The 21,531-nt window shown below is 41.3% G+C and overlaps 1 protein-coding gene across 8 annotated transcripts in view; it reads left to right on the forward strand.

The window, feature by feature from the left end:
• MID2 (midline 2) overlaps positions 1-21,531 on the forward strand; it is a 128,935-nt gene that overhangs the window by 43,281 nt on the left and 64,123 nt on the right. For all 8 annotated transcript variants that reach the window (XM_027054971.2, XM_027054973.2, XM_015081644.3 and 5 more), the window contains exons 2-3: positions 6,702-7,417; positions 21,081-21,176. In XM_027054971.2, the coding sequence (XP_026910772.2) occupies positions 6,758-7,417; positions 21,081-21,176 (756 nt within the window). In that variant the 5' untranslated portion in view covers positions 6,702-6,757. The remainder of the gene's footprint in view (positions 1-6,701; positions 7,418-21,080; positions 21,177-21,531) is intronic.

Genomic DNA, 21,531 nt, shown 5'->3' on the forward strand with positions numbered 1-21,531 from the left:
TCACATTTGAAGTAATAGAATTCTGCCAAGTGTGGATCATGCTGAAATCAATCTTTCATTTCATAAGCATAGAATGCATTATTTTTATCTTAATCACCTGTACCAAAGCTCCTCTTTTTGTATTTCTACTTACTCACACAGCCTTATGATACCTTCTTACTTTTTTTTTCTCATGGACTTCTGTTTTTCAGGGCTGTCAGCCTGAAAAAAGAGCAGGGTTCAGGGTGAAGAAAGAGCAGACAGAAACAGTTTTATAATAGAGCAAGGGCAAATACGTAAATGTACATATTTGACTACATGGCAGTAACTAAATGAACAAATCAGTGTATGTGCGTGTGGGCATTTGTTTCTTAACATGGCACTTGGTAGACCAGCCTGCCCAGCCATTTCATCAGTGCATTTTTATGACAAACTCTTGTGTTTCCTGGCTAAAGCTTCATGATTACCTGTTATCAGTTCACACTCTATCAGTTTCACATCCTGTCTTTATCTTTTAGTGCACTCTCTAATTCTGCATAGATTAGTGATTCACAGACTCTTTGAAGTTGCGATACTTTGCTGTTGTTTCATTTCTGCCATACTGTTTCCCCCTGTCCTTTCTGAAAGTATTTTGTGATATAGGAGTCAAGTATTTTTGTTAGGAGTCTTATATTATGTAAACGAATAAAAGTTGGGAGCTGAGAGCTTTCTGACATCCACTGATCATTAGAGGTGTTCCAGGGGATTGCCAAACCTTGACCTACAAAAACAATTGGAAGGAATAAGCAATCCAGTAGGGTTTAGAATGACTACATAGTTGCATAGATGGCAGTGTAGTACAGTGGTGAACTGTTCATACTCCAGGGTCAGACCTGGGTTTGAATCTTTTTTGTTTGTTTGTTTTAAATTCAGATGTAATTCATGTATCATAATATCTTCACTGTTTGACAGCATACAATTTGGTGGATTTAACTATATTCACAAAATCATGCAACCATCACCACTAATTCCTAAACGTTATCATCATCCCCCAAAGAGACTCTGTACCCATTAGCAGTCACACATACCCCCCATCCCTTTCTTTCCCCAGCCCTTGGCATCCACTAATCTACCTTCGTTCTTATGGATTTGCCTATTCTGGCATCGCATATAAAAAGAATCATATGATTTTTAGCATAATGCTTTCAAAGCTCATCTATGTTGTAGTATGTGTCAGTACTTTATTACTTGTTCTTGATGAATAATATTCCATTGTATGGACATACCACGTTTGTTTATCCGTTCATCAGTTGATGGACATTTGGACTATTTCTACCACTTGGCTATTATGAATGATGCTGCTATGAACATTTGTGTGCAAGTTTTTGAGTGATCACATCTTCAGTTTTTCTAGCTCACATGCTAACTCTACATTTAACCATTGGAAGAATTGCCAGACTATTTCCTAAAGCAGCTGCACCATCTTACATTTCCACCAGCAATGTATGAAGGTTGCAATATTTCCAAATCCTGGCTGACAGTTCCTATTTTTTAAAATTATAGTCATCCTGGTGGGTATGAAGTAGTAATATAGGCATCCTGATGAGTATGAAGTGGTGTTTCAGTGTGGTTTTTATTTGCATATCCCTGATGGCTTATGATGTTGAGTATCTTTTCATATGCTTACTAATCATTTATTTGTAAATAATCTTTGGAGAAATATCAATTCAGATCCTTTGCCCACGTTCTTGGTCTTTTTATTGTTGAGTTTTAAGAGTTCTGTATATTTCTAGATACTAGACCTGTGTCACATCTATGACCTGCAAGTATTTTTTCCCATTCTGTGAGCTGTCTTTTCACCTTCTTGGTTTGCAACACAGAAGTTTTAAATTTTGATGAAGTCAGATTTATCTATTTTTTTCTTTGGTTGCTTGTACATTTGGTATCATGTAAGAAACCTTTGCTTAATTTAATTTCACAAAGATTTACACCTATGTTTCCTTCCAAGAATTTTATAGCTTCTACACTTTCATTTAGGTTGTTGATTTGTTTTTAGTTAATTTTTTTATATGGTGTGAGATAGGGCTCTAACTTCATCATCTTGCATGTGGATATGGGGTTGCCCCAATACCATTTGTTGAAAAGATTATTCTTTCCTCACTGAGTGGACTTGGAATCCTCATCAAAAGTCACTTGCCTGTAAATATAGGAATATATCAGGTTATTTCTGGATTCTCAGTTTTATTCTAGGTTTGAATCTTAGTTCTGCTACTTGCAAATAAGTGTGGTCTGGGAGAAGTTACTTTTTTTGATAATAATAGTACCTACCTTTTAGAGGATTGTTGTGAAAATTAAATGAGATAAGGCATATAAAGGGTATTATTTAGTGTCTGGCACATAGTAAATGCCAGATAAATTTTATGGGGAAAGGTGGTTAGATAATCAGGAAGGTAGTGAAAATGGGACATAGTTGAAAGGATGCTGAAATATTAGGAGTGACCAGAACAAGGTGGCCTCATGAATGAGAGATGAGATGAACAGATGTTTGAAGAAGTTGAGAAAAAAATTCAGTTCCACAGTCTCAGCTAAAGCAATTGTGACTTGAAGATAAAACAGAATAGAAGCAGTATAGAAAAATTACTTACCATAAGCAACAAATTGTAACCATCCTCTATTATTCTTTGTAGAGCTGAAAATCATTAAGGTGGGTTATTTTAGAGCACTAGTGTTTGACTTTCTCTGTCAAGTACTCTTTTCTCTTGCTTTTTAAAAATGTTTTTTCCATTTTTTATTTGAGAGAGAGCATGAGTGGGGGAGAGGGGAAGAGGGAGAGGGAGGGAGAGAGAGAATCCCAAGCAGGCTCCACATTCAGCATGGAGCCCAATGTAGGACTTCATCCAACGACCCTGGGATCATGACCTGCGCTGAAATAAGAGTCAGATGCTCAACTGACTGAGCCACCCAGGCGCCCCTTTTCTTGCTTTTTAAAAATGCTTATTTATTTATTTAGAAAGAGAGGGAGAGAGTGAGTGCAAGTGGGAGAAAGGCAGAGAGAGAGAAGGAGAAAGCAAATCCCAAGTAGGCTCCTCACTGTCAGCACAGGGCCTGATGCTGCTCGAACCCATGAACTGTGAGATCATGACCAGAGCCCAAATCAAGAGTTGGTCACGAGACCAACTGAACCACCCAAGCGCCCCTGTCAAGGAATCTTTTGAGAACATTTTGAATGCTGTGGACAACCCTCTCTCCATGAGAATGCATATATAACAAACACACAACATTCTTTAAACTGTTCTAGGAAGTTCAGAAATCCCTGGTTAAAAATCCTGTTTTGACCTTATTCAAGGCAATGCTGACCCATAGCATACTTTCCCAAGCTTAATTTCACAGTGAGGTTCAAGTGTTACACTTACTCAGGAGCAGTATTTACGGTTTCAGGGAAATTCGAAGAGCTTTTTGGCTTGTAGAGAAGGGTTTGTATGGCACTCTCCTAAGTAAGACTTAGAGGAGTACCACAAGTACTCTAATTGTTTTTGTATAGGTTTGAATGCATAGACATCTTTAGCAATGCTTCTGACCAACTGTCAATTTTTTTAAAAAAAATTTAATGTTTATTTATTTTTGAGAGAGAGAGAGAGAGAGAGAGAGAGAGAGAGAGAGAGAGTGCTTGAGTGGGAGAGGGGCAGAGAGAGAGGGAGATACAGAATTCGAACCATGGTCCAGGCTCTGAGCTGTCAGCACAGAGCTTGACGCGGGGCTCGAACTCATGAACCATGAGATCATGACCTAAGCCAAAGTCGGACTTAACCAACTGAGCCACCCAGACGCCCCTGACCAACTGTCATTTTGGAGGGAGGCTTACTCAATTCTCCCAGGTAGCTTTCAATGCAGATGTTAAAGAATGAAGACATCCAGTTCTGGAAGAGGTAGTAATAGAAATGCAGTGTGAGGTGGAGTTGGGCCTAGAAGGAAAAGATATGATTCTGGAGGGGACTTGGAATGAGAGGAAGAATCAGAGAAACTGGGGGGGGGCACAGAGAGACAAAAATAGAAGTGGAAACATGCTGTTTAGAAACACTCTTGTAAATAGTCAAGATAAACTTCAGTGAAGGAGGTGGGATGATTGAAATAAAGGTGTAGGGGAAAGAGCACAGGCGCTGGCATTAGACTGACCCAATGCTGTGGGTATGTATAATTCCTGGTTGATTTACTTAACAATGCTGAGCCCCAATTTCCTAACTATAATAGGGGCATGGTAGTACCTTCCTTACAGGATTCTCTCTCTCTCTCTCTCTCTCTTTTTTTTTTTAAAGTTTTATTTATTTATTTTGAGAGAGAGAGAGCGAGCGAGCAGGGGAGGAGCAAAGGGAGGGAGGGAGGGAGAGAGAGAGAACCCCAAGCATGCACTGCATTCACTGGGGAGCCAAATGTGGGGCTCGATCTCACAAACCATGAGATCATGACCTGAGCCGAAATCCAGAGTCAGACGCTTAACCAACTGAGCCACCTAAATGCCCCTTCTCACAGGCTTCTTGATAGAATTTAATGAAATAATGTGTGTAAAGTGCTTAACAGTACTCAGAATACAAGAGGTGCTCAATAAATGCTAGGTCCTTTCTTCCAACTTGTACTTTTAAGGGATCTTTCATTTAACAATTATTGAATACCTAGCATGTATGAGGCACCATGCTATGAATAAAAATATGAAATAGTTGATGCCCTCAAGGAGCAGAGGGAGTTAGCTGGAGACAGATATGTAATGAAATAAAACAGAATGTTCTGGAAGCCACCAGTGGTTGTGGTGATAACCATGTCATTATCATTTACATGATAACCATATAAATGAAAAGACCCCTAGGTTTCCAGGCTTGGATAGTGATATTCATCCCATAGGGAAAATTGGAAGAAGAGCAGGTGTTTTGGGTTTTTTTTGGGGGGGGGGTTGGGGGAGAATAAAAAATTCACTTATGGACATGTTGAATTTGATCAGTGGGGCTATCAAAGGCAGTATTCCTGCCTGGAACAAAAGTTGGAATCCATCATCTCTAACTAAAGTCTCTTCCAATTTTAAGGTTCTGTGATATATGCACATTGTAATTGGTTTACTTTTTCATCTCTATAGGTGAAAGCTGATAGATAATATAAGCTACATATTGCCAGCCAACAATTTTGAAGCACCTGTGAATTATAAAATAAGAATATCACATGTCTCACATTTTAAGAAAGTGGTTATCCAAACATCTGAACTTTCCAGACCAACTGAGAATGGCTATTTTACAAAAAGACTTTCTACTTCTACAGCCCAGTTTCCTTTAGATTTCCCTTAAATAGCTAGTTATCTTCGTGCACTTAAAAGGTTTGATTTAGAAACAGCTTTTAGGGATGCATCTACTGTACTTATTCACAAGGTATAATTGTACTCAGCGCTTAAGTATCCTGTGAGAAGGCTAGGCAGAGGTCACTGATTGACAAAATCTGAACAAATATCAGTGGCAGAATCAAAATTTTCAAGCCCTGGTGAGGGTCTCCAGTGCTAGTAAGATGATGAACAAAAGTTATTCAAAAGCAAATGATGTTTTTCTTTTTCTATAAATAGGATTAACATTTTTTGTCAGATAGTTTTGTCCTTAGTTAAGGCTAGGTTAGAACATTTCTCTGTGTTGGTTTTATTTAACAGAAGACCCGTGGCAGTATCTGTATGTTCAGCTCAGAAATATCTGTGGCAGAAGAGATAGGTTGGCCAAGAGATTAGTTTCATGTTAATTGGATGACTTCTTTTACTCTCCAAAACATGTACCAGAATGAAGACTACCAGGTCTGAAAATTTCTGGCTCCTCACCTTGCTAATTTATATCTGGATGTTGATTTGCATCTTGTTACATTTTAAGACACATGGGGAGGTGAGTTCCATAGTAGGTTTGTGCTAATTCAGTGGGTGTCTTATAATAAAATCCAGCTGAAACCACAAGGTGATATGTTGTCAGTATTGATCAGCAACTATTGCTGAGTAAATTTAACGGTTGAAATCATTTCTCATGGAGCTTGATGAGATGAAGGGTTTTCTGGAGGTGAGGGAAGGAAGTGGATACTAGCATCATTTGTTTCTAGTAACTCAGTTTACTAGAAATGGGATAGAACAGGAATTTCCATGAATGGTAACAGGAAGTAATTAAAGTTCACACTCTGAAGAACTTATTATTCTGCACCGAGAAGTACATTCTTCTGCAGCTCACTCTTGTTTTTTACACAGGCTCTCAGAATGGAGTCACTTCAAAAGCCAGAGAGTTAGCTTGAAATATGACCTGATTTTCCTTCCACTAGAGGTGAAATAGGTGCAGCCCCTATATTTTACCTTGAAGTAAAATACAGACCAATATTGGAGAATGGAGATTGAGAATTTTGCACAGACTCATCATAGTCCAGGACAAGAGATTTCAGTGGATAATATGTGACTGGCATGGGCCAGTATTATGAGCTGGAATAGTAATGTCGACCAGTAAACCAGGACTCCGAGGTGGCCACTTGGTTCTCTTATTAGTGCAGGAAAATAAACTCAAGCATTTGTCAACCACAAGGTGTGAAGGGGAGAAAGGCTTTTTGATTAACGCCCAGATTGCATTGCTATTGCTCCAGCATCACTGAGGAATCTAGCATGTAAAGCCTCCATTGGTTAGTGTATAATTATGCTGCAACCACTTTTCCTTTGGAAATACTTAGTGACTCTTGCATTGTATTCCTTGCAGGTGAAAGCCCAGCCTCTGCGGTTCTTAATGCCTCAGCAGGATTATTTTCACTAAAGATGGAAACACTGGAGTCTGAATTGACCTGTCCAATCTGCCTAGAGTTGTTTGAAGACCCCCTTCTTCTCCCTTGTGCTCATAGCCTCTGCTTCAGCTGTGCCCATCGAATCTTGGTCTCGAGCTGCGGCTCTGGTGAATCCATTGAACCCATTACCGCTTTTCAGTGTCCAACGTGCAGGTATGTTATCTCGCTGAACCACCGGGGCCTGGACGGCCTCAAGAGGAATGTGACTCTGCAGAACATTATCGATCGCTTTCAGAAGGCTTCCGTCAGTGGGCCCAATTCCCCAAGTGAGAGCCGCCGGGAGAGGACTTACAGGCCCAGCACTGCCATGTCTAGTGAGCGAATTGCTTGCCAGTTCTGTGAGCAGGACCCGCCAAGGGATGCAGTGAAAACATGCATCACCTGTGAGGTCTCCTACTGTGACCGTTGCCTGCGGGCCACACACCCCAACAAGAAACCTTTCACCAGCCACCGCCTGGTGGAACCAGTGCCAGACACACATCTTCGAGGGATCACCTGCCTGGACCATGAAAATGAGAAAGTGAACATGTATTGTGTATCTGATGACCAATTGATCTGTGCCTTATGCAAACTGGTGGGACGTCACCGAGACCATCAGGTCGCGTCCCTGAATGACCGATTTGAGAAACTCAAGGTAAGGGATCTGGGACATATCCCTTACCCAACTTGGTCTCTTTACACACAGTTGTACAGTTAGCAAGCTCCCTAATAAAGCTAGGTCCACTTTTCCTATATGACAAGTAAATTCACTCCAAGTTGTTCTCGTGAGGAATAGCCTCTGCTCACTTGCAAGCTCTCACTGGAACCTGTTTCGTCTGTTGCATAAACCTCCTTGCATTTATTCACCTCTGGCCAGTTCTGGAAGGTTAGCCCCTGGCCTGCCACACCAGTAGTCTGTCCAGAGACACAATGCCCTCTCTCCTTTGTCAGTGACATATTGCACACTACATATCATGATCCTTCCACCTCTTCTTTTAAGTATGTGAGTACCTATGTAGGTGTGCTGTAATTAGCATATGTGCTGATATGCATGTGTATGGGTCTAGCAGCGGGAAGGTTGGGTATATGTCTGTGGAGGTGTGGGTGGAGGTGTCTGAGTGTATTTATATGGAGGTGAGAGATTTTTGTGGATGACAGCTGTGTATGTGTTTGCACGCTCAGTACAGTAAAGCAACAAATGTTTGGCATCGGCCGCTTGCAACAAATTGCCATCAAGCCCTTAACAGGGGGCTAATTCTAAGCCTGCCTTAAAAAAATCCAAAACAAAACACACAAACGGAAAAAAGGAACCTCAGTTTACCACGACATCAGGAGGGATAATCAAGTATCAGACCTAAAAATTTAAGCCGAAGGCAATAAATATTTAATCCAGTACCAGATTTTGTGCCAATGTTCATTTTTGTGGGTTGCAGACTGAACCACTTGGTTGCATTCCCCGCCTTGGAAGTTCCTAGTCTTTCATTTGCATTCACTGGACAGAGTTTTCTGAAGCGGTTGTGCCACATGATATTTATGTGCAGGTCTCAGTGCCTATTTTGTAAAACCTTACTACTTCACATTGATGTTAACAAATGTCAGCTCTGGCCAATTGTTTTTTTTTTTTTAATTTTTAATGTTTATTTATTTTTGAGAGAGAGCAAGTGGGAGAGGGGCAGAGAGAGAGGGAGATACAGAATCTGAAGCAGGCTCCAGGCTCTGAACTGTCAGCACAGAGCCCCACACAGGGCTCAAACTCATGAACCATGAGGTCATTACCTGAGCTGAAGTCGGACACTTAACCAACTGAGCGACCCAGGTGCATCACCCCCCCAACCCCGGCCAATTGTCTTATTCCCATTACCTGCCTGCTGTGTGGTTTAACTTCTCTTAAGAAGGGAGCTATTTAGCAGAAATTCCAGAAAAGCAAAATGTTTAAATGACTGATAAAATTACTACCCCAAAAGAGACTGGATATATAAGCCAGTTTGGAAGGAAGACCCAGATAGGATGGAAGGAGGGCAAGAAGGAAGCAGAGATTTTCCTCTTGTGATGCTCTGAAAAAGTCAGGGTAACTTGACTTCATAAAAACTTCATAAAAAGTTTATGAAGGGGGGCGCCTGAGTGCCTCAGTTGGTTAAGAGTCCGACTCTTGATTTCACCTCAGGTCATGGTCTCTGGTTCATGAGTTCGAGCCCTGCTGTCAGCACAGAGCCCGCTTGGGATTCTCTCTCTGCCCCACCCTCTCACTCTCTTTCTCTTTCTCAAAATAAATAAATAAACTTAAAAAAATTGGTACAAATTTTATGAAGTTGGTGAAAGTAGCAATACTCAGAACAGGATATCTTTTCCCTTCTGTAATTTGTTGCAGGTAATATCGAGAGTAGTCACTTTGACAATGGTTTGTGCCTTTTTTGATTTTTATTTATATCTAATATTTACAAATTTGCACAAAGCTCAGTGTTTGTTGATTTCACTCAATGAGAATGATATTCTCATTCCAAAGCTGCAGAGAGGAATAATCTCATTGACTTCAGTTCTTAGAATCCTAAGATGCTAGGCCTTACTCTTGGTCTAGCTGAAGCCTTCCACTTTAATGTGGTGTAAACTAAGACTTTGATAGACTAAGTGATTTGGTCAAAGTCACAGAACTGGAACTGGAACTCAGCTTTTAGACTCTGACCTAAGTATCCTTTCTACTGTGGCATGCTGCCTTTGTTTTGGACCTAAGTTTTGCCCATGAAATGTGATTTGAAAACTTACCTTTATGCTCTGGCAATTGCACACTTCATGGGTCACAGATAATGATTAACAGCACTGGGGGAGGGGGAAGGACATACTGTATAAACTTACAGCCTCATAATGGTAAGAGATGGGGGTGGGGTTGCAGGAAGAGTGGAGGATATGGATGGAACAGTCTCTGCCAAATATTTGCAGGTGTTGGAACTATAATAAGGCATTGGCCTTGAGAAATACTCCAAACAGAAAAATCTGTATCCATATGTATGGTTGAGATAACAAAAGACTGGAGAGAATAAGCCTGTATCTGCAGAACCCCAGCTTTTTGAAAACATCCGAAAAGATGAAAACATTGGCTGACTGATTAGATACTTGGCACCATGCAGCTATGGCACTTAGTCTCCAGGCTGGGATGGAGCACAAAAGTATTTTACCAAAAAGATACTTTAGTCTGTAACTAATCAGAAAGTTTTGGAGAAAGAATGGCCAGATTTTGAATTGTTCCCCTTTAATTTTTTTAGGAAATGTGCAGAAAATTCTGATTATAAATTAAGTGGAAACTTCTTTTGCTCATGTTTGGACCGAGAGTGGAAACATATGAATCATTCCCAACCGTGTGGTTTGTTATGTTCTCTGGAACATCTTGGACTTTGGGGAGGGAGAGGTGGTATGTGCGTGCGTGTGTGTGTGCACGCACACGTGTGTGTGTGTGTGTGTGTGTGTGTGTGTGTGTGTGTTGGATGTGTGGGGATCACTCTGGTTTGGTGTCCAAGTATAAAAGGCTATTAGTTCTCCACATTAAGCAGAGAGGAAGCCTGACTTTTAGTGTCACATATATCACTTCTTAGGTTCATTTTAAGTTAGAAAAGCATTTCGGATTATCTTCTTAATCTGCTGGATTCTTCCCCAAGGAGAAAGGAGAAAGCTGGTTGTCAGAAGCTACGGGGGAGATGGGCTTGGGCATACTCTGCTGACCCTGAGGGGAGCACGAGAGTCCTACAGGAGAAGTGGAAAGGATGATAGTATATATATCTAGGGGTTTTACGTTCTGGCCAGTAAGTGAATTGCTATTTATTTGGTTTTTTCTTTAACGTTCATTCATTTTTAAGAGACAGAGAAAGACAGCACAAGCGGGGGATGGGCAGAGAGAGAGGGAGACACAGATTCCGAAGCAGGCTCCAGGCTCTGAGATGTCAGCACAGAGCCTGATGCAGGGCTTGAGCTCAAGAACTGCCAGATCATGACCTGAGCCAAAGTCAGATGCTTAACTGACTGAGCCACCCAGGCACCCATAATTGCTCTTTATTTGTACTTTTTGGTTCTGGAGCTTCATTTTTGGCCTTTATAACCACCCTTTTTTGTACTAACCTCCCCGAGTTGGATTAGTGGTCTCTAGTATTTATTTGTTTGATAAAGAATAAACAAACTGTTATGTTATAAGATGAAAGGTCAGAATAACCAGAGGCCAGCCTGTCTTCTTAACATGTACTCAAAATGAATTAGTGGGTTTGGGATACTTAGTCTGGTTTATTATCCATATTTAGTTGTCCATTCTAACTATGTGTCCTTCAGAAGGCTACTTACTAGTGGTTCAATTAAATTCTTCAATTTCAAAGAATAATTTTGTTTGTGGCAGTTATTACAATAGTAAGGCCTATCAGAGTAATTATTTTCTCCATTACTTCTTTTCATTTACTATAAAAATGCTTCACGTATTAGAGTTTTCATTGTCACGAGTTTCTCCCCTTAGAAAAGATCAATGTTATTGCATTAGTAAGTGTTGGCTTTCTAAAAAGAGGTCAGGTTTTAGTGGCTCTGTATTGATGACAGATCTCAACTGCTTAGTCAAAGTCTTGTACCACTTGGTTCCTGTGCTGCCCATCTATCTTTCCCTGCTACCACTTTCAGACATGCTACCTTTATCTGCCCAGACTAGCCTCCTAACAGTCTGTTAGACATACCACTCATTCTCTTTTCTAACTCTTAACTTTGACTCACGTTCTTCTCTTGACCTGCTGAGGAATCCTACCTACTCTGTAGTTCTCAACTGAACCCCTACAAGGCCACTCCAACACACCCCAACGGTACCATACATTCTTTGAGGCCAGACATAATGTCTTTTATTTCTTCAGTATTCTTGCTGTCTTGCACACATAGTAAGTATATGCTCAAGAAATCCAAATGAATTAAATCTTTAAAATGGATCCACAGGAAGTATACCAGCGTCTCTAGCTTGCTTTAGATCTCATCTTGTAAGATGGAAATCTGTCTTGCCATTATGACTACTTTCAAAGTCTGAAAAGAATCTCCTGTGCACTACTGATAATGTTCAAAGCCAGAGTGTTAGTAAAAGTATGGCATGTCCTTAATTTTAAGTTCCTATTCATTTGAATTGCTGGATTTTCCAACTGCCTAACCCTATGGTGACATCTGTATAAATCAGATGTGATTATTCTAATTCTCTTTGAGAGTGATGTCTTCACATTTCCATGCCCACAGCCTGCCAAAAATATAGCTGATGAAAACCAGGGGGAATAGAGGAATTTCCTGAAAGGAATAAACAAGCACATTTTCTTTTTCTCATTACATTTCCACAAATTCATTACTACAAATAATTCTTAAATGCAGTTACATTTACATATCAGGGATCTTGTTATAAAATATGACCTGGCACTAGAGTAAGCTTTTTGTTACAGGAAAGTAAAACACACACAGACACACACACACACACACACACACACACACACACGAAAAGAGAGGCTGAGACAGAGAGAACTAAAGATTGCTAGACAAAGAGAAGGGAGATATGAGACTTGGAGAGTGTTCAAAGGAAAGCCACAACGAGAGTTAAAAAGTTGGAAAATATGATATTCTAGAATCTTATCAGAGTTGATTACTTGCTCTTCTTCCTACTCCATTGCTCTGTCATCCACCCACCCATTCTCACTCAGCCACTGCCTTCTCCCAGTCATTTTTCTGCTCACCCACTTGACACCCACTTCTGTCTGCCAAGACAGATGCCCTCTCAACTTATCTACCAATGGACATTTGACAGTTTCAGAACCAGCATGCTGATTCATATAAGAGAAAGAAAGAAATATCTTTATGAAAGCCTGGGTTGAGAGAGGTTGTATTTGCATACATATGTATGTGTCACCATACAGGAATGTATGTATTTCTGCATGGTTGAGTGGCTGAGAATGACTGTGTTTGTATTTCTATGGATATCTATAAATGTGTTGTCACTGTGTGTGAGGCGGAGAGAGCGTCTGTGTTAATCTTCTGTGGGCATATCTGTGGATAAGTTGGGTATGAGGGAGCCATAAGTGTAAGGTCATGAGTATTTTCCCCCTAAGAAGGGGTATGGCCTCAGTAGAACCTATCCTGAGACTAAGGATCTCCCTGATAAATAAGCCATATCATAAGTCCTCATGATTAGAAAAATCTTCAGTGAGGCCAGATTGGGTTACCATAGGTGAGGGAAAAAGTTTTTCCTCAATTTCACTCACTTAGGTACTGAGCCACTGTAGTGAAATATAGTATGAGCAAAGCATTTGAGTCCAGATTTGCACTCTCTTAAGATATGGTGGTGGACATGTATGTATGGGGGTAAGGGTAATATCTGTCATGGGTTTCTAAACTAGCTAAACTAGCCTTCAACTGACAATCATAAAATCATTCTTGCTTATAGATTTGGCTTCTCTGTGGTCTCTTAATTGTCCAAGACTTGCTCCCCATTACTATACTATATACAAATCTCTCTCTGTGTGTTTTTTGTGTGGCAGGGGGATAAAAATGCATTTATTCCATCTCTACTCAAACTGTGTGCTAACACACTCATCTGAATTCCTGTTCTTTTCCCTCCAATAGTTATATTGATTACCTGGCTCTGTTCTCATAGAACATTTCTGTGTTGGAAGATGTTTTCTGTTGTTTTTCTATAGGTTTGACAGCAAGCTTAGCAAGTGGATACTCCTATTATCTGTGCTGTTATCTCTCTGTTTTTGTTGTTTCTTTTGTCCCAAGTCTTTTCCTACCCAACATCTGCAAGGAGCTAACAACAATCATTAGTCTGAGCACAATTTACAAAATGTTGACTCAGAGACCAATTCCTGGGCGGATGAAAATCCTGTCTATTCTTATTGGGCAAAGGAACATATTACAGAAATATAAAATAGGTGAGGAAAGAATTATTAAACCCAAAGAAGTGAATTTGAAAGGGGAAAATGTGATACTGACATGCAAGTTCTTGAAGGTTGATATAATGAGGTAATGTCTTGTTCTTTATCTCCCCTGAAGACAGACCAGATAATAACTTAAACTGTAGCACCAGTGATCGAGGCCAGGGATTCATTCATTCATTTAACAAACAATCCATGAACACTCATTTTGTTTACTGAACACTTACACCGTTCAAGTCATTGTGGTCAGAGCTGGGGACACAGGAAATGAGGCACAGTCCCTGCCTTGGGGAGCTTTGAACTTAGTAAGAGAGACAGAGAAGTACATCAGAAATTCCAAGGCAGCCTGATAAGTGCCATGACAGAGGTTTGCACGGGATGCTCTGAAGCAAAGAGGAAGAATCAGGGAAAGGAAGTCACTGAGCTCAAAACAGGGAACCAGGAATGAGTTTGTCAGAAAAGAGGGTCAGAATGGAGAGAGACTGAAGAACGAATTGACGGGACTTGGCCAATGACTGTGTGGTTACAGACGATGGAGAGAAAGAAGTAAAAAATGATTTTGGAGTAGGAGATGTCTTGAAGAACAGTGGGTCGGGGATAGAAATGGGGAAATTAGGGAGGGGCTGGCAGTTTGGGTGGGCTGATTTGGCTTCAGATTTGAGTTTGATACGTTCGTGGGTCATCCAACATGCATTCACTCATCCAACATTTCCTGAACACCTATTACATGCCAAGTACCAGAAGGGATGTTGGGGTTATAGTGATAAAGAAAGCACAGTCCCAGCCCTGGTGGAGCTTTCAGCTTACTGTGGGGAGACAGATAGTTAAGGACACAGTTATAAGACAGTGTGGTGAGTTCTGTGACAGTGGAAGCACAAGGGATTGAGAGAGAGCACAGGAGGGACATCAAAAGAGACTTTGGGTAGGTTTTTGGATGCCCAGTTGGGGGACAGGGATGGAGTAAGGAGCCTCTGCTCCAGCAGAGAGAAAATAATTTGCTCAAATATCTGGAGGAGAGAAAGCATGGGGTACTCTCAGAACCAAAAGGGCAAGTGTTGTAGAAGGAGTTGAAATTCATGCCTTTGTGGTGGCGGAACGATCAGGGCTAGAGACATTAGATTGAATGCTTTTAGTATGGAGGTAGAGGCATGCAGTAGTGAGCTGAGTGAAGGCCCAGGACTGAGTCTTGCAGCACACTCAAGGTCTAGAAGGTAGACATGAAAGAAGAGCAGGTGAAGGAGAAAGAGGATGATGTACATGACAGGCAGGAACTGAAGAGGAACAGTTCAAGTAGAATACAATATTGAGGACTCCAGGAAAGCAGAGTTGGCTTTGGCTCACTATTCTGTTACCAAAGTAAACACTGGATTTAGTGTTTTCTTTTAGAAGGACCAAATAACAATATATGCTTTAATGCTAGAGATTTAACCATGCTGTGCACCTGAAAAGAGGGGGAAGAAACAAAATGCAGGATGGTCCATGTAACATTCCTGATCAGGGCCCTATGGGAGGCATGGGTCTTTAATGAATGACTTCAGAACATTCTGGAAAAAAGAGGGATGGCTACCTGGTTCACCTGGCTTGAGGATCAGTCTGGTCATTCTCTAACAAACCTCAAGTAGAGTAGACCTTGTACATCCAGTATATCACCTGGATCCCATTCTGGGACATAGCCCCATGCCTGTATAACAGTAAATACATGTTTGGGGATGGAAGACACTCCAGCATAAGGGTGTGGGCTTTAGTTGGTGGACCAGATGGTGTGTTCTGCTGTTGAAAGGCCATATGTAATTGATACATAAAGTGACAGACTGAAGCGAAAGCAAAGTGAGTATTTTAAGACAAGCAGTTAAAAAAAGAAAGCAGAATGTGACCCCAAAAATGTGCTAAGATTTTTGGCTACTGGCTTTTGGAATATCTGGGAACATCAGTGAGCAGACAGGATGTCAGAAAAAGAGCATGTCGATAAATAGTAATGGGGTCACTGGCTCAGATCATCTTTTTTTTTTAAATCACAGCAGGATTCTTTTATTTTTTTTAACGTTTATTTATTATTGAAAGTCAGAGAGAGTCAGAGCGTGAGCAGAGGACGGCAGAGGGAGAGGGAGACACAGAATCTGAAGCAGGCTCCAGGCTCTGAGCTGTCAGCACAGAGCCCGACGCAGGGCTTGAACTCACAAACCGCGAGATCATGACCGGAGCCGAAGTCGGACGCCCAACCTACTGAGCCACCCAGGCACCCCATCAGATCATTTTTAAAGATGACGTTGTCTTTTGCGGATTGGGGAAGGCTCCAGTTTGGGGTACATTGGCCTTTATTCCCTTCCCTCCTCCCCCTGCCTCTCCCAAAGTTCAATTCCCACATCAAAACAGTTGGGATCTTGTGTAGATTTAAATAATGTTCCCCTGGTACCTTTTAGAAAGCCAAAGACTCTACAGGCATTTGGTGGCAATACTATATGTTTAAATAGAACAGACAGAAGCTTCACCCCCTTTTTAAGCTTTGAGACTTGCTGTGGCAGGTAGGTGTGTGTAAGTGTGCTCATGTATGTGTGAGCAGGTATGCCTTCACAGAACATGACAGGTGGCGATCGTGGTCGAGAGTGCGTGCCACCAGAGGAATCTTTGGCTTTCATGAAGAGGCAGTGTTTTGCCTCTTGGTTTCTTGAGGGAGCCAATGGGAAAGTTAATCTGAAACAACCTGTGTCTAAAGAAATGAAAAAAAAAATCCCAGCAATTATCCCATTTCTTTTTATGGGATGCTGTCTGGAAGAATAGCCTGAGCCTGGTTTCTCAGAATCGGGAAACATTTTCCTGTTTGTGAAGGGTATAACAGAACACAAAGAGGTCAAGTGTATATGATACAAATGAAGTGGAAACTGGATAAAAATGGAATCCGTGTTGACCGCCAGTTTAGCTAACTTGGGCCTTTTAAAACCTCAATTATGCAAATCAGCCAAATATTCCCCTCACGTTGTGCCATTGAGACGTGTGTACAGTTTTGTGAAAGCTGTAATGATGTAGTCATCCGGAGGTGAAGAGGATCTCAGTTTCATAGTGCAAATGGCTTCTCTAACTCTCACACAGGGGAAGCACAGAAGGACCCAGAGGTAACCTCCTGCAGTAGGAAATGGGAACTTCATCCTGCTCCCCTGCCAACCTCCCGTCCCCATTTCCTCCCAGCAGATATCTCCATTCCAACATCCCCTGCCACTTTGGCTCTCTCTTTTGTCATGGTTCAACTGTTCTAGAAAGCCACACTAAACTAGGCCTGGACACAGGGAGCCTGGCCCAGTGATTAACTTGACGACACAAGAGAAGAGCAAAACAAACCAATTTTTAAAAGCCAAACACAACACAACCATGAAGAGTCATGTTTAGTTTTACATATAGAGACTATATAATCTCACACACACACACACGCACACGCACACACACGCACACACAGAGGCACATGCATGCCCACACAAACACATACATACGTGTACTCTCTTGGTCTGCCCCGCCAGAGGATAGGCAAGATAATTACTTGGCTAAATCAATGAAATGACTCAAGCCTAAAGTGGCCCAGAATTTCTAGTTCTAAGTGATTTGTCAGTGCTAGGCATGATAAGGAAGGGTGAGGAAATAGACTGCATAATTGTATCAATTCTCTGCTTCCCTTTGCATATGTTCATTATTGAGAATCAATTTCAGTTTGAGAGGAGGCTTTAATTCCTTGTAAATGAATAGGAAGTGAGTAAATAAATGTTCAGGGTTTTCCTCAAATTATGTCTCGTAATGTAAGGAAACAGTGGCAAAAAGCCATCAACAGATGGTGTTTTCATTAGCCAGAGATTTATTTTTTCAAAGCATTTTCATATTAATGAAGTAAGGTTGAAATTAGAGTCATCTTTTCACTTCTAGTTCTGTGTTGTTAAAATGTGCTGGTGTTCTACAAATTGCTAGGAGGCCAGAGCAAAATAACCATTTGCCACAATTTTGTGACAGTAACCCAAGGTCCATAGTCTAACCAGACCCCAAATTATGCTTTCAGCCCTAATTTTTATTTTCAGTGGCTTCACAGAAACTGTGAGTCTCCATTCTGGGCCATAAATGAGGAACACACGGATCTTAGTCCTGCTCTGTACTATGAATTATTTATAGGATGTTTGTTTCATGACAAGCGTTGCAACAGGTTGCATGTACTTGTTAGAAAACATTTTCCCCATGGAATCCTAAGTTTGAATGGAAACGCAATACAGTTTGAAACATGACTTTCTAATACTGTGTCTGCTCCGACTTCATCAATCTACATTACATTTACCTAATATGCCAATCTAGTCGATGGTGATACATGGGTTTTCCATTGATCTAGGAATCGGGACCACTGTGCTAGTGGAAGTCATAAACTGATCGAGCCCATTACCAATGCCCACTCTCTAACCTAAGCTGGACCCTTTCATCAGACCATAGCTCTATCTTATTCACACTCAGCCAAATTTTTGAAGAGGAGTCCAGACTGGTAGCCTCCACATCGTCACTGCTGACGTACTCCCTAACTCTGCATTTTGGCATTTGCTTCCAACACTCTACTGAAACTCCTTTTTCAGAGGTCACCCGTGGCTTCTAATGACCATATCAACTGCCTTTTACTAGTCCTCATATTTCTTGTACTCTCTGCATGTTTGACAGTGACAGATCCCTTCTTGAAACATGTTTCTCTCGATTATCCTCTCAGCTTGGCCCAGACTTGCATTACCAACTGCCTTGAATATTGCAGCATCCTCTTAACCAGCGTCCCTGGCCTTAGTTTCAGTCTGCCCCACATATTGCTGATATGTTGATCTCATAAACACGGCCCTGATTATGTCATTGTCTTACTCAAAAGCCTTTGGGAAGTCCCCACTGCTAAAAAATAAAAGGAGGTACAAATTCCTTACCTAGGCATTCAAGACCTTCAAAACAGGACCTCCACCTCCATTTCTGACCTTGTCCCCCACTACTCTCTTGTACCTTCTCTTCTAGCCCAAGTCAACTTCTCTTCCCTGAACATGTCCTTATACTTAATTCTCTTCTACTCATGTTATTCCTTGTGCCTGGAACACCCTGTCCCCCTCCATCTCTGTTTGTTAGAATCCCACTTATGCTTCAAGACCCACCTTAATGTCACCTCCTCTTTCTCTTTGAATTCACTGCACCTTCAACAGAGTAGGTACTCATTACTTTGTGTTGTATTAAATCTCTGAACTACTGCCATTTCTTTTTTTTTCTTGTGATATCTACTTATCTTAGAGATCATGCCTAAACCAACAATTGCTGCCCTTCTTTTTCCCTTCTCCATTCTCTTTGCCCTTGCTAAGGAGAAGGCCACGGATTGAGATGGTTGTGGAGTTAAAGAGGGCCAGGGGAGAAACCATGCCCAAGCCAAGAACAATGGAATAAATGGGGAAAAATCACTTCCATGGGAATAAAGCCAAAGAAACTAATAGAAATCTGGCAAGAGGGAAGCGAAGATTAAGCTGGTTCTCATAATCTGGTTTGAGAACAAGTGAGATCAGACTGCCCATCGTAGAAATACATATATCCATGGGAATACATTCTCTGGGATGGACTCCTGGAACACTGCCAAGAATACTAAGGAGCCACAGCTACTTAGTAGACAAGAAAGGGGCCAAGTACATGAGTCCTCTCCCCCTTCCCCCACTTCCCTTTGCTTCTCCCTCCATTCCCTTGTATCGAAAACATGAACTTTGAACAATTACAAACCAAAGGAGCCATGGAGACCGTGATGAAGCAATGTACACAACCAAGGGAAGGAATGTTAGCAGAGGAAGGGCCAAGAAGTTGGGGTATTTGGAACAGACTTTGTGGGGGTGTTGGGATGGTGAGTGAGAGAGGAGTGGATTTTGGGACTAGTCCTAAAGGAGAAGCAGCCACCAAAGCTGAAGACTTGGGAATGGGAAGGAATATAAAAGCCCATTATCAACCAAGAGTAAAGAACATTGTGTTTTTTTCACATAAGGAATGGGAGGGAGCAGCCTGCTCACCTGAAAATGCGCTAAGAGTTCTGAGTGCTGTTGTAATTTTGTTATATTCAACAGATTTGCACAGTGGTTCTAATGCACACCTAAGAAGATCTATGTACCAGTAAGCAATGATAAGCCATGGATGTCCTATCTTGATATGGCCAGGAGTTGTCACTTTGAAGTCTACCGTCTCCATGGGCTAGTCCTTAGGGCCAAAGAAGAGGAGCTATGAGATACAATGCTTGATTTTTTTTAATTAAAAAATATTTAAAATGTTTATTCTTGAGAGAGAGTGTGAGAGAGAGAGAACGTGGGCAAGAGATGGGGCAGAGAGAGAGGGAGACACAGAATCCCAAGCAGGCTCCAGGCTTTGAACTGTCAGCACAGAGCTGGCGTGGGACTCAAACTCACAAACCGTGAGATCATGACCTGAGCCGAAGTCAGATGCTCAACTGACTGAGTCACCCAGGCACCCCTAAATTTTTTTAATGTTTATTTTTGAGAGAGAGAGAGAGAGAGAATGGGGGAGTGACAGAGAGAGAAGGAGACATAAAATCTGAAGCAGGCTCCAGGCTCTGAGCTGTAAGCACAGAGCCCAGTGAGAGGCTCGAACTGAGCCTAAGTTGGAAGCTTAACCGACTGAGCCACCAAGGTGCCCCATACAATGCTCGATCTTGATGAATCTCACACTTAATTAAAGTACAGTCTTTTTTTTCCCCTGAAGGAACCTACTGATAAATCTAAAATGGTTTCAATAAAAAGAAAAAAAATCACAAACACTTGGAAAAAGCTGTGGCTGAGGCACGAGACCTGGGTTCTAGTCCCAGCTTTGTCACATACTAATTATAGAACTATGAAGGACACTTTACCCCCATTCTGAAGCTCAGTTCTCATCTGTAAAATGCTGACATATCCTACCTCATGGATTGTTATGGTTATTAAATGGTATATATGAAATCGCCTAGCATAATGTCTGGCAAGTACTGATTGTTCAATAAATTATAGTTCCCTTTGTCTACTCATCTGTAAAAGAGAGAATAATACCTATTCTTATGCCACACTGTTACTATGAAGGCAAAATACTATGAATACTTTAAAAAGTTAATATTATAGAAAACATAAAGTTGCCTTAATATCATGAAATTCTACATCCACGAAGTCATGAATGTCATCTTTTTTCCAATAATGAGAGCCTGGAGCAAAAAAGGTACAGTGTAGTTAATTAGCACCTAGAACAATGCTTGGCCCATAGCAAGTGCTCAGTGAATCTTTGAATGTTTGTCAATTGACCAAATGACCTCCACATAATGTTGGTTCTCCAGCTCATTGAACATTTCTTATTTTTTCCCCTCTTCCCTGTTTCCCTCTGGCTTCATACTGTCTGCGATGACAGCAAACTCTGGAGATGAACCTCACCAACCTGGTTAAGCGCAACAGTGAACTAGAAAATCAAATGGCCAAACTAATACAGATCTGCCAGCAAGTTGAGGTACGTAACAGAAACATTTGCATTTCCTTCAGAGGACCTGGATCAGGTGGTCAGTTGGGGGGCAGTTGAGTTCTGTCAGAGTGTAGCTCAGCCATTTGGAGTGAAAGACTGAATGGCAGTTCTGGGGAAGTCTCATTCCTTTAGGATGCTTGTTCCAAGAAAAGGGGCAGATAGATATTATTTACACAAAAATAGATACGTGGTGGCGATGGATTGGGGAGACAGAACTTCTTTCCAAGCGGCAGGCAATAGGTGAATCCAACATGAGGTGTGTTTCTTCTTTCATCAATTATGGACATCTTAGCCCCCTAAAGAGATCTCTGAAGTGTCACGGGGGATCTGGGAATCCTGGGTC

The sequence above is a fragment of the Acinonyx jubatus genome, chromosome X (assembly GCF_027475565.1).
Source record: "Acinonyx jubatus isolate Ajub_Pintada_27869175 chromosome X, VMU_Ajub_asm_v1.0, whole genome shotgun sequence".
Classification (NCBI taxonomy): domain Eukaryota; kingdom Metazoa; phylum Chordata; class Mammalia; order Carnivora; family Felidae; genus Acinonyx; species Acinonyx jubatus.